The following is a 13,732-nucleotide window of genomic DNA, read 5'->3' on the forward strand; positions in this document are numbered from 1 at the left end:
CTAGTGGTACCCAGGAGAAAAGTGGTCAAGGTACCAAGGCCCCCAGTCGCATCCTGCAGCCCCACAGGGAGGGAACAGTGCCAGCGCCCCTTTGTCAGGTCACCCCTGTACAGGGACTGACTGACCCCAGTACCCATGTGGACCAATTCCCTTATAAACTCCTGTGAGCGAGCAGCAGTGCCAGGCATGGGAGGAGAGTCGGACCAGCGTTGGCACTGCTGTTGGTGTGACGCACTTCTCTTACATTTGGGGTGACAGCAGCATCTCTCAGCGCAGAGTCCCGGAGCCACCTCTCATTCCTGCTAGCTGCCCCTGGACTGCCAGGGCTCGATGTGCTACCATGTGAAAAACCAACTCACTCGTCTCAACACCATAAAATACTTCAATGTTGAAATCAGGATTGAACTGGCTTGGTGTATTTCTATATTCCAGGGCTTGGTATTGAAAATGGAGTAATGGCAGTACATGGGTTGAGACACACTGGTGAAGAAAGAATAATGTATTGTAAGAGAGAAGTAGATTAGGATAAAGGAATGATATTGATATAGTCATCTAATATGAACAGGAGGCCTCTCTCCTCTCTGAGCTGGCAGAGGACTGACCCTTGACACCTACTTTCTTGAGGGGAAAGAGCAGTCAGGGTAGGGAAAGGCAAGAAAACCAGTTATATAGCAGTGGTTGTGAGGTAGTGCACCAAGAGTCCCCATGCTGCTTCTTTTCAATCTGAAAGAAACCCCCTGGGAGGTCAATGTCCTTTCACAGCTCATCCACTCCCCTGCATCCTGCCCTCAGGAAGGGCCTGATGTCAGTGCCTTTCTTTTGCAGAGTGGGGCTTCAGCAGCTGGAGCACCTCCAAAGGGGAACAGTTCCTAGCTTGCTGCACCCTGCCACACCCACAGCTGCCTCTTCCAGCGGCACATGTCTGTTTTGGACACCTGGGACAACATGGCGTAACTGGTCCCCTGCCAGCACAACTTCTGCTTCGTCTGGGTGCAGTGGTCATCTAAACCAAAACCAAATGCCCACTCTATAAACAACCCTTCCCATCCATCCTAGACTCAGTGATGGCCAACGAACAGGAGCTCAGTGTCTGGACACACACAGACGTTGGTGGTAACTGCCCTTTCCTTGTCATTCCTTGTTCAAAGACTTCCTTACCAGGTCAGCCATCCTACCATCAGAGATATGTTTGTCCCACTTTGTGAGGTGGCTCCCATCTCTCCCAACCCGATGTTGATCCTCAAATAGGATCCCAGAGTCATAGAAACTAAAACCCTGCTGCATACACCTTCTTCCCACAAATCTTCCTAATTATTTCATAACCCATTTATATTCTTGGCAACCACAATATCTGGTAACTACAAACTCAGGCATCACTTCATGAAACAACGTTTGTTCAGTTTTATTTTGAACAGCTTTTGCTGGATATCCCTCCGCTCCAGACGTAGGAGAAGCAGTTAGGGCAGAAAGCCTCAGAGGGATACTGGGGTTCAAAGAGCTGAAATTCCTGCCTCATGTAGGGGCAAAAATCACAAACACTTTCTGTTCCCTTTTGAAAATGTGGCCACCCTTGTTAGTGTATACTTATATGGAAAACTCATCTTATGCACCAACTGTATTGTTTAAACTCTGCATAAAACAAGGCTTAAATTGGTTGTCCAGGCTGTCAGCTGCAGCCTCGATTGCAGTACATCATCCTGAAAGCAAGACTGTTTTCTTTCAGCAAGGGATGACCTGGCATATCTGAAACACACAGGAATAACAAGAAAATGGAAATCTATAAGCAACTACAGATTTTTTTGGGGGGAGGGAAAAGCTCCACTGGGAGTTTGGGACTGCACATTAAATATGGTTAAAATGCTACAAAGCCCCCGGACTTACTCCGGTGGGGTCTGCACAGCTGCAACCACCTAAGAGTGTCCCCGTCTGGGTGGATGATTGAACATCTTCTCGTGCACCTGATCAGAAGAATTTACATGAACATCCCGGTGAAACAGAGACCACCAAACTGAGGAAACCTGTCTTTTAGGGCAGCAGAATCCCCACGTTGACAAAGTTTCTGAGTTATGTTCTGTTCACCCAGCTGAGGCAGGGCAGCCCCTCCAATCACTCAGCAAAGCACTAAGACGTACCAGGACCCTCGCTTGGCTAAGCAGGGAGCTCAGGCAGAGCCCCGGTGAGAGACGGCCGCTTCAGGAGCCAGAGGCCCCGACAGGCGACAGAGGAGGGAGAAACGATGCCCAGGGATGTCGGGACGGTGCCAGCAAAGCAAAGCTCTGCTGGAGAGGAGACTCGCAGGGGGCCTTCAAGGGAGGTGATTCTTCCCTCCTTTCAGCACCCGTGAGGCCCCGCCTGCCGTGCCGTGGCTGTTTGTGCTCCCCGTACCCGTGGAGGCACGGACAGACCGCCGCCGGCCAAGGCGAACTTGCAGATGGCGGGGCGGGAACCGCCCGCCCCGGGGGACCGACCCGCCGCCGGCCGCCAGGTGGCGCTGCCCCCCCGACGGGGCCTCCTCCCGGCGGCTGGTCTCGCCGGCGGGCGCCACGCCGCTCTCTATGGCCGTTGCCCGTGGCAGGGCCTGTGTTTACTTCCGGCAGCCGGGCGCCGCCGTGCATGGGGCCGCCCGCCGCCGGCTGCCATGGCCGAGCCCGCCGAGAAGGACGAGCTGTCGGTGCCCGGTGAGTGGTGCCGGTCCCTCACGGGGGACGGAGCTGCGGGCCGGGTGGCGGGTGGGGCCTCGTCCGCCTGGGGCGGTCCTTGCCCGTTTCCCCCATGGCGGCGGCGCTGGGCGCCATCACCGGCGCCCCAATGGCCGCCTCCTTGCCCCGGCGTGCGGTCGCGGCCCCTGGTCACCCCGCGCTGCGCTTCGCGGCCGCCCCGGCTCTCTCCGCGCTGTAAGCGCGGGTGCCCGCGGCGCCGGGCTGCGGGCCGCCGGCTCAGGCCGCTCTCTTCCGGCGTCTGGGGAGGACTACGCGCGCTGGCGTCAGAGATTAGACGGGGGCAACCTGCTGTCGTCACCGGCATGGTGTAGTGGGCAATGTTAAGCAGAGAGGATTTTTTCAGTTAGTAAATGAGTTTTGGTCCGTGGTTTCACCTACGGTAATCTTCAAACATTCGCTTGGTGCCGAGAGAGCAAAAACCTCAATTATGTTCTGTGGGATTTAGTTTTTTGAATTGGTAGGATTTAATTTCCAACCTGACGGTTTAGGTTTCAGTTGTGAAATAAATGAGATACAGAGGACGTCTGTGGATTAAATTGTCTCCTTTTTGTATACATTGAATTAAGAATATGCATGTATTTTTATGCTAACGCTTCTGAAAGAGAAAGAAATGAACAAGAGAACTCTACTTTGGCCCAAGTGCCAACGAGATCACTGTAAGCATGTTCATATATGCAGCATGGCTGGCTGGCTGGAGATAGAACAGAGTTTTCAGATGCTTTTTAGCATGTCTACGGTTGTAGGTGTGTCTACATAAAATGAGGAGAAACCCAACCCTTTCTTTAAAAAGCTTGCATTCATCTGCACAAGGCTTATTTTTAATAAAATGGTGGAAGTGAAACACATCTGGAGAAGTAGTAAATACAATTTCATACACGTCTGCTGAGCCTGATGCATAAAATAACATGTCATTTGCAAATACGGGAAACTTTTGCATTAAAGGATCTTTTCACAATGAATATCAAATTTACAGTTTAAGAGAGAACTTTACGTGTTGGAGATGGGGTGCAGACTATTTTGATTGTTTTCATTGAAAGTAAATACACGAAGATGTTTCAATGTTACTATCACATCATTTGTAGTTTTACAGCAGCAGTCTAGTGTTACTGTGTGTATTTGTGTTATCGTAGCTGACACGTTAACAAAAAGTCTGCAAGTGAAAGGTTTTTCTCTTTGTTTTCCAAAAAATTATTCTATGCTTAAAGCAAGGTTTGACATTTTAAGATAGGAGCTCTAATTGTGCTTTGCCACATTGTCTGCGTGGCTTTTGGCAAATTAATTAAACTTGTAAGTAAGTTCATTTATTTTCCTGTAGAATTAATATTTTCTCTGTCAAGCCACATGATTAACCAAAAGGTGAATGAATAGTTAAACATTCTGTGTTTTAAAACAACATTGCTGACACTTTTGAAAGTGGGAAGAATTGAGAAAACTAGACAGATTACAAGGGCAGAAGAGCTGGCTGGACTTTATTTGGGGGTGTTTTTGTTTGGGTTTTTTAGATCATGGTCTAACGATCAAAAACAGTTGTGCCAACCCATGTTTTGAAGGCTGAGAGTTTTTTATTTTAGGGGGCCAATTTTAGAGCACATGTATCTTTTCAGATGGGTGAGGAAGAGTGGTCAGTTTGGAGCCTGTCACCTCTTTACAGTGTGTCTGTCTCTCTCTCTCTCTAATCCAATTTGGAAAACCTGTTTGAATTCAAGTATAAACGTAAGTGAGAACTCTTTGTGTCAAACCGGCTTTCAGGATAAGCTTTTTATTTTACTTTCTGGGGGCAGTTATTCAGAGTTCTTTATTCTTTCTTTTACACACCCAGTAGTTTTTCTTAGAGAGTAGTGATAAAGTACATTAGTGTACTTTTAAAGTAAATTATTGTATCCTCAGAACACACTAGACTATCACCAATACCTATTCTATTAGCAAATTCACGAAGGCCGGGAAAAATCAGTACTAAAATGTGAGCCTGAAAATGAAGTAGTCTTGGTGAAAGAATAGAAGAAAATGCTTCAGCCATTTTTTAAAAAAAGAGAAAGACAGGAAACTAAAATGTGCCATTGAATTAATAGGAAATTACTACTTCAAAAAGTACGAGGCAAAATTTGTTTTCACTAAAACTGACATCTTTTTGTGTTTTAGAATCGGGTGCTGTTTTCACATTTGGAAAAAGCAAATTTGCAGAAGATATTCCTAGCAAGTTCTGGTTCAAAAATGACAAACCTGTACTTATATCATGTGGAGATGAACATACTGCTATTGTTACAGGTCAGTATTGGAAATGGAATATATGATAAAAAGTTATGTATTTGGACAGCTTGGAAAGTTATGATTCTTATTGGAATCCTGAGGTAATATGTCAAATGAGGTGGTCGAGAGGAGAGAGGACTGTTCGGTGGGAACTGTTGGATGCCTTTGAAGTTAGTGTGAGGTCACTGAAGGTTTTCGCAAGACGTGCCCAAGAACTGTCATGATGGAATCTGTAATAACTGAATGTATCGTACAGGATTTAAAGTAAGCATGACTGTTCAGCTTGAATGTTTGTTGTGAATCCGACACTGTTCAGCAGTCAATCTTAAATATGGAGGTTTGTATCATCGATTTAAACAGTATCTGTTGAACACAGTCAACAAGTTAACTAGGAATCTGCCTGAAACAATAGATAAAATGGTATCTCTGAAATGAAGATCTGAATTACTGTTAACTGTCAACTGAAAATAACACTTGAAAGAGCAACTCAAAAAAACTTCAGAAAATCCTACTAAAATCAGAAATAAATTGCAGAAGCATTCAAAGAAGCTCACATGCAATACAGTGAGCAGTGTTAATGTTTATTTTCATTTCTTTGAAATGATGGAAACAATACTAGTTGAAGAATTTGTTCAATTTATTTTACATGGAAAGGACTACTGTTGTTAATGAGCATGTGCGTCTATTGTATTGACAACTGCTGATAGATAATAAGACTTTGTTGTTATGAATTTTATATGCATATTTTCAGGACTTTTTTTGTTGGAATGTATTTATTCCTCATCAATGCCCAACTGGTCATTGCTCATTAAATAATTTCTTGAGGGTTTCTTGCTATGTCTCCAAGCAAAGTTGAAGGTGCTGGATTTTTAGAATGAACTATTCCAGGAGTGATAAAAAAGAGAGTATAGATTTCATGGACTGCAGAACATCTTGAGGTGAATTTATAGAATTAATTTTTCAAGCCTAACTTCATAGAAGATGAATTATCTATGAATAGTTTATTTTGAACAAAACCTGACAATTTTTCTTGGATTGAATGAGTTCTATTAAATTGCCTGTTGCATAAAATTAATCAGAATGTAACTCGGGGCACTGTGACATTTTCCTTTTGAAATTTTTTTTAATATATCCTTTTGCATGCCCACACCCAGTTTGAAATAACACTAGTATAATTCTCAGTTTAGACAGTCAGTTTAAATTGCCTTCTTGAGTTCCCCCAGCATGTGCCTCTGCCAGCACTGTTACCCTGATCAGCAACAGTCCCCTAATTCCCATGGCACTGTAGTAGTGGCTGCTTAGATAAAGCTTTGAAGAAGTTAACTTGCATAGGTATGCATGCAGCACTGTTTCTCTACTATTTCCCCTTCTCCCTGTTGTTTTAATATATGCAGCATGTTTCAAAAACATCTCTGTAGCTGGCCTGTACTGCTGTAGTGTGCAGATGTGTCATCAGGGAAACTTCTAGATAATCAGATCTTTATTTTCTCAAGGCTTTTGAGGAGGAGGAACTGTAGAAGTATGAGTATTTCTTCGGTACCAAAAGGCTTTTTGGGACATTGTAAAGTAGAGACAAAAGTGAGGGTAAAGTACTGATCAACAATGAGCAAAGGTAGAGAAACTGCAAGAGTCGTACAAAAAAGTGAAGAAGGGAAACAGAAAACCTTTGTCCCTCATTTGTTCTTCACACCTGTGCATGCCCGTGTGCACCTCACATTTCTGCTGTTAGATGGAGTTGGATGATACAGTGGAATTACAACCCTTGGTGAATGACATTGAACTGCAGTAACACCTGGAATAAAAGCTCCAGAAGTGCACACCGATAATGACTTTACTGAGAAGGGTACAGACCTTGTGGGAAACCAGGAGCTTCTTGAAATCCAGCTGAACCTGACCTGAAAGAGGCAAAAGACAGACATCACTGAGGAAGGGAAAGTATCTCAAGCAGGTGTGTGTTAATGCATGCTTCATTTTATTTTCAGTCTTTATTTACAGGTCACAAAATTCCCCCCTCCTTTTTTTTCCACCTCCTGGAAGAGGTAGTGGGACCTTATGTATGTGGGGGACAGTGAGAATATGATAGATTCAAATCTAACAGAAATATATCAGTTTTACACTAATGTGTCTCAACAATCATAAGTAAAACAATCACCCAAACTGATACAAAACATTTCTTAAAGCTGGTTTTGGGCAGGAGAGACAGCTACATCGAGCACCGAATCTTGACTGAATGCAATTGAAGAAAGTATACAGGAGCTAATATTTAGCATTCAAACAAAATATTCAGAAATTTTCAATTCTGAATTGAAAAAAAACTTCTTTCATCGAATCCAGCATCAATATTCCTATATGACTTTTAGAAATAAAAGCCTGAAGTAAATATAAAGCACTCTATTCTTTGGCTTTCTAGGTCAGGAGTTAGAGTCCAAAATTTTATTTACATACTGTGGCTGTATGTTGGAATAGAAAGGACAGGTGATAGTTACTTTCTGACTTTGAGTTGGCTTGCTGAGCTAGTCGGAGAAAGACTTGTTTCTCCAGTTGTGGAGTTTGGCATTGAAATTGTGTCTCTTCATTGCTTTGCTCTTTGCCTTTAGCAACATCTTCATTAAAATGTTCAAGCAGGATTTTTTTTAAGCAGTTGTCTTCTTTAGTTCTTTAACACAGTCATGAGCAGTATATCTTCCATCATCACTTGTAATGTGTTTAATAAAGTTTCTTGACCCATTTCTATATTTTTTGGCCCAAGAATACTGACAGTCCACTCCCTGCATCTTCTATAACTGCAGTCTTTGGCAAGCAATTTATTTATCCTGTTGGGATCTGGTGTGAAGTAAGTGATGTTACGCCTATTTTTAAGAATCTCCCCCCAGTACCTTTCTATTAATTTTCTTTTGTAAAAAGCACATATAAAGTTAACAGCTGTCTTGTTGCTTATTTGCCTTGATTAGAGTATCCTAGGTAGCTTGACCATATTTGATTAAAGAGACTGATCCTGTTCACAAGGGGGAAAATGGTGATGAAGGAAGACACATTTTCTGAATTCAGAGCTCTGGAGAGAACTGAAGCCCCCAGCGCAAGAGGGTAGAAGGAAAGAAAGAAGTATCAAGTGTATAAGTAGGAGTGAAAAGAGGTGCATATGGAACCACAACAATGCTCATAATTTTGAGTTTTGTAAAGCGTTAAACATTCAACAATTTACACCAAAGAGACCTTGGAATCTCTCCAGGTCTTTGGACACCAGATTCCTGCTATTCTTTCTGCCTGCCATCAGAACATGGCACAGTATCTTTTGCATTAACTGCAAGGGGAAAATGAAAGATTAGTACATGTTTGTGTTGATCTTTGATATGTGTAGGAGCAAGCAACATACTGTGCTGGTTTTGTTTGTGTGATGCTAAGTGTCCTAAGCGTGACTGTTCTTATTGCTCAATAAAGCTTTTATTTTGAGAATATCATGACTTGCCTAACAAAACTGATGTCATTCCTATTTTCATGAGATGTATTTGAATTGTATATGAATTTTAAATGAACCATTACCATAGTTTATTCAGAAAGTAGTGCAAATAAATTAAAAAAAAATCATGGTGCCTGGTATATGATACTCTGTCCAGAATACTACCTTTTATGTTTTCTTCAGATGTAGCTTCTCAATAGAATCTTGTAATAAACGCTCAAAGTCTGTACATTGTTTCTCCATTTCATTTCCTTCCCACACTAATATAATTTAGTAAGCCAGTGGGGGGAATATGTAAAACATACCTTTAAACGTAGGTGATAGGAATACTTGGCTACCTGCTATTATCTTGAAGCATGTTGAGGATTTCAGCTGGTATTTCCCTGCTGTTGAGTGAATTGTTTTCAGTAGCGCTTCATGAGCCAGTTGTGATAGCAGCTACTCCTATAAGAAGTGTACTGGTTAGGAGACACTCTCTTCCTGAAGTCTCTCACAAAACTGCTGTTCCTAAAGATGTAAGCATCTTGTGGCTTCCCTTATAGCCCTGAATTAATGTTGGTGAAACATCTGGTGGTGATAAGCCAATGCATACATACTTTGGAGAAATATTCCAGTCTTGCATCAGAATGAAGATGGACACTGGTGTTGGAAGTATGTTTTCATCACCCAAACATTCTGAGTAGCCCCTTTCTTTAGATCCTGTTCTTTCCCTTCCACTGCCCAGTCATAATCTTACTCTGCCAGACCTGTCTTCTTCCAGCCATTCCAGATGGCAGATGGCCACAATCTCTGTATGTCAGCACCAAAGAGGCAGCAAAAGACCAAGAGCAATCTGAGTTTGCAAAGTTTTGAAATAGATCTTGACTATTTGTCTGCTGTTGAATTAGTTCTCACCTCAGTGCGTCTGTGGTGATGACTGGAGATACCTCAGTATGCAATTATGAAAATAGGGCCTCTTGTATACAAAATTATGTTGTGTTTCCTGGCCAGCTTAGATTTCATCATGTCTGTTCCAAAATCTGATTTGCTGTACAGACTCAGAAAGGTTGCTTCATTACAGGCATTTGTTTAGGTTCCTCTATAGTGCCTATTAATTTTCATTCATTGTCTGAATTACCTGCTTCTGTTTTCTTTTTTTCTGTTACACTGCTAAGTGTTGGAAGCCTGAAATTTTAAAGGCTGGCACTCAGTTGTAAAAGAATGTAAAAAAATTCCTCTCATCTGTTCAGCATCTTGACTTACAAAGCAATGCCTGAGAATTTAAAGACTGGTATAAGAAACAGAAGACTATAGGATGAGAAGCATGACCTGTTGGAATTTTGAATCAATGAAAGAGAATGTGCTTAAATTAAATTACAGCAGCTTGGCTTCATATTCCCACAGGAGTACTACTGTCTTATAAAGGCAGTTAAAAAGTATAAACCAAGGATACAAGGAAGCATATACCAATGTAGGATGCCATTTGCTAATAAAAATTATTTCCACTAAGGTGCGTTTTGCTCTTAGTGACAGATAGCTCTCTATGAGTTTTGACATGATTGCCTTATCAAAATCATGATGGTGATATAAATGCTATTAGTAAAACACCATGAGCATAGACTTGACCTCAGAGTTTCTTCCATTCCAACTTTCTTGGAAAGACACAATATTGACACACAGCCTCACATTCCAAATATTGTCAAATCTAACAATTTGATTTGTACTTTAGATTCTAGTTATTGTTACTTGTTGGTGTTTTGGTTTTTTTGGTTTTTTTTAAACTATGTGGTTGTATTTAAGAAAATAAATGGATTTTTTTTAACAGATTAAGTATTTTTTGTTGTATTTTAAACATTTCAGTATCATATTTCAAAGTTTCTGTAAATCACATTCAGAATATTCACTGGGAACCTACACTACTGAAGTACAAACAGCCATAATATTTTGGCATTATTATATGGAATTGCTGTTGTGAGTTGAGCTCATGTGATAACTGTTGATGGCTAGGGTGACAAAGTTTATTTATGGGACAGCCTTGTGATGGAGTCTAACTCACAAAGCTCTGCAGACCTTCATCAAAAGTAAACAAACTCCTTTTAAAAGTTGTAAAAGGTTTTTGGGTTTTTTTTGACAAATCAGTTTCTATTGTTTTGCAAAGATTTCTGTTGGAACAAGGATTTTATCTTTGGGTGTGAACTTTACAGTTTTACAAAAGGCAATAGTTTAAAAAATAAAATGAAATTAAATGGAATTAATTAATTTTAAGGTATTGTTAGTAGTCAGATTTGTCTGTCTAATTTGCATGCCTGATGACAAAAGTTTCATCTGTTCATATACCATCCTCTTAAAAAAACACTGGTTATTCAGAGTTACAACAGTTCATTGTTTGTAATGGTCATACCTGCAAGTTCAATGACACATCATACCAGTTTCTGAAATAAGATTCTAGTGATGCTTCTGTTGAAGATTTGTAATGTAATGTTTGCATTTAGGATTACAAAACTCCCTGTCTGCATGGTGTTTTGATGCATTTCTTCTTTATATGCAGAGTAACAACACAGTTTGGGAACACATTGGAAAATTTATCAGAAACTATATTCTGTAGAAGTAGAAATTTGTAAATCATTTTAAGAGAAGACATTTAGCAGTAAACAAAATACCCCCCTATAAACAGTTAAATAAGCTGAATATTATGAATTTGTGTTTGTATTAATTATATAGCTGCATTTTTCACTCCTGTCTTTGGGGTAAAAGATGTGGGTGCTCAGTTAAACATGCTGTTATTTCATAAGTAGGCCTATAGATACTATGGTTTCTGAACTGCAGGGTCTGTCCAAGAGTACAACATTTTATTTTCTGAAGAGCACTTTATCTGTGCTGTAATTGAAGGAGAGGATGTTTGTTCTGCTTTTTGTCCCTTCCTCTGGCTGGGGATTTCTTACTTAAACAATGCAATTACTACTTTCATACTGAAAAATTACAAGGACATTAACTGTTGTTCACACTTAAGTATTGAATTGCCTAATCTTAAGCCTTACATTAAAAAGGAAGTAATAAATAGCATAGTGTGTGAATGACCATCTTGTCTTGAATGAGGTATTCAAACAATTTTATGGATTCTGACTGTGCATTTTTTTTCAGGGAATGGTAAACTATACATGTTTGGCAGTAACAACTGGGGCCAATTAGGACTAGGATCAAAGAACACTGTCAGCAAACCAACATGTGTTAAAGGTTTGTTTAATTTTTCTTTTTTTGTCTTTTTGAAAGGAGACCCTTGTGAAAAGGTACTTTATAAGATGCAGTTCCAAAATAACTGATTTGCCTTCTTTACTCGTCATGTGTAGCGTATTACTGCACAAGCTCATAAAGGTAGCTTAAAAGGATCCCTGATTGATTTTCCATCAGTTCCAGATTCTGGGTCCTTTTGAGTCTGAAGATTACATAGAATCCTGTCTTTTTTGAGGGCTCTCATTTTATGTAATATTTGCCTTTTCTGACAAACCACATCTTCATTGTGACTGCAAAGACATCAGTCAGATGCGTGGTCTCTGCAGTGTTGTCCATGTGTTAGAAATCAGAGTTCCAACAGCATTGTGTAACCTTTGTATCACTTTTGTCTTAGCACCTTTATAAATGAAAAAATCTATCAGGAACTTTCTACAAGTATTGCTACGTTTTTAGCAAGTATAAGAAGTGCCCAAGGGGGCATGAATGTTAATATATTTGTATGAAGCAGTAAAATAAATGCCCATATTCGTTCATGTGTTGTAAAATATGTTTTCATTGCACTGTTATCTTCTTGATCTTTCCTAGCTGGTTTTGTCTTGTCAAACAACTATCCCCTTATGTCAAGTCAGATCTATCCCATTAACACATTTCTTTTCACCATTAAATGTTTATCCTCATCCTTTTTGCCAGCAGATTGATCTGTTAGCTTATTGTTAAAAACAAATTATCCTGCTTCTTAAAACTCTCTTCTTCCTGATTTAGTTTATTCTACTGTCCTTTATCTGCTCCTCTGTCTATTTCACTTCAGAGGGAGAATGCAGCTACTCTCAGGTTCACATCTTCAGTCAGACATGTGAGAGATCGATTCTTACCTTGGCTTAAATGGATTGGGTTTTGTTTTTACTGTCAAATTGCAATGGAGAATAAAAGATGAAGAGGAGACAGCAATTCAAACCAGACCTGTCATCCATTGAAAAAAGTCACAAGGAGGGTACCTTTCTTCTCTTGGCAATAGGCAGCAGGAGAAATTCCTGGAGCTTTTCTCACTAGCTTTCAGTCATCACTTGGCTTTGGGAATGGGGTTGCAAGGACACATTTCAGTTTCTGCTTGGTGCCAAATGGTTGTGGCTGCATGTTTTCTGAGAAAATACCTTGGGACTTGACTAGAAACTAATGAAATTGGTTATGAAGATTTGCCAGCAACATTGTAAATATAGCATGGCTTAGCAAATACAATTGATTAGCCAAAGTGAGAGGAAGGTTAGGGAGCACAGGCTTCTGAAGAGCTGATTAAGATCATCTCTGAAGTTGGAGGCAGAGTTTTGGGATATAAAGCAGCAAATTAAGATTGTAGGAAGAAGCCAACATTGGAAGTGTTATGGTTCCAGCCTGGTGATAGTGGTAGGTGTCAGATAGGATAGGCAGGAACCTGAGTTTGGACAATTTATGTTTGTGTCAGTGTGATAGACCAGAGACAATTCATGCTTAAGTAGATAGATTTATTTGGTGACTTGGTAAGAGGGACTTTAATCTGAATGTTATGGAGCTGATGCAAGTTGATTTGGAAGGACTGAAAAAAGGTTTGTGATAGGGATGATGGTTGTTGGCTTTGTCATAGACTAGTGCAGTGGAAAAGCAATTAAAGATACATGCTATAAAAATAATGCTGTTTTAAGAGCATTGTATAGGGCACATGGACATGGCTGAGAGAAGATAAATTGTTGGCAATGATCAGTTATTGGAGAGAGGATGGAAAAGTTGGTGAGATTTTTTCCTCTGTTTCTGAAATGCCATAGGAGAAAAGGCACCTCTGTATTTTCTCTCTTTCCCACCAAAATAACTCTTGACTCCTTGTGGATACATTTCTAGTCTTTCACAGTGACCAGACTACAGAGAAATACATGCAATGGATGGTTGGTAATTGAGCTGAAATTGAGACAGAATAGTATATGCAAAAATTTCAGGCACTAGTCCACGTAGGACTGCCCTTAACAGTTGAATTTAGTGATCAATAAGAGGGCAGTGCAGGGCAAAAGTCTAGCAAAAAAGGTAGCTGTGCATAATGACGAAAGATAGGGATGATAAGACAAAAGAATGG

At 40.6% G+C, this 13,732-nt stretch overlaps 1 protein-coding gene across 6 annotated transcripts in view; it reads left to right on the plus strand.

Annotated features, from left to right (window-relative positions):
• The first annotated feature begins 2,567 nt into the window (after window positions 1-2,567).
• The window catches only part of RPGR (retinitis pigmentosa GTPase regulator), a 47,770-nt gene continuing 36,605 nt past the window's right edge, over window positions 2,568-13,732 (plus strand). For 3 of the 6 annotated variants that reach the window (XM_074814561.1, XM_074814562.1, XM_074814566.1), the window contains exons 1-3: window positions 2,568-2,678; window positions 4,860-4,985; window positions 11,545-11,637. In XM_074814561.1, coding sequence (XP_074670662.1) covers window positions 2,639-2,678; window positions 4,860-4,985; window positions 11,545-11,637 — 259 coding nt within the window. In that variant the 5' untranslated portion in view covers window positions 2,568-2,638. Of the gene's footprint in view, window positions 2,679-4,324; window positions 4,434-4,859; window positions 5,906-6,460; window positions 6,916-11,544; window positions 11,638-13,732 lie in introns of all 6 variants that reach the window. The other 3 variants (XM_074814565.1, XM_074814564.1, XM_074814563.1) reach the window with 3 other exon arrangements.

This window comes from Strix aluco, chromosome 2 (assembly GCF_031877795.1).
Source record: "Strix aluco isolate bStrAlu1 chromosome 2, bStrAlu1.hap1, whole genome shotgun sequence".
Taxonomy (NCBI): domain Eukaryota; kingdom Metazoa; phylum Chordata; class Aves; order Strigiformes; family Strigidae; genus Strix; species Strix aluco.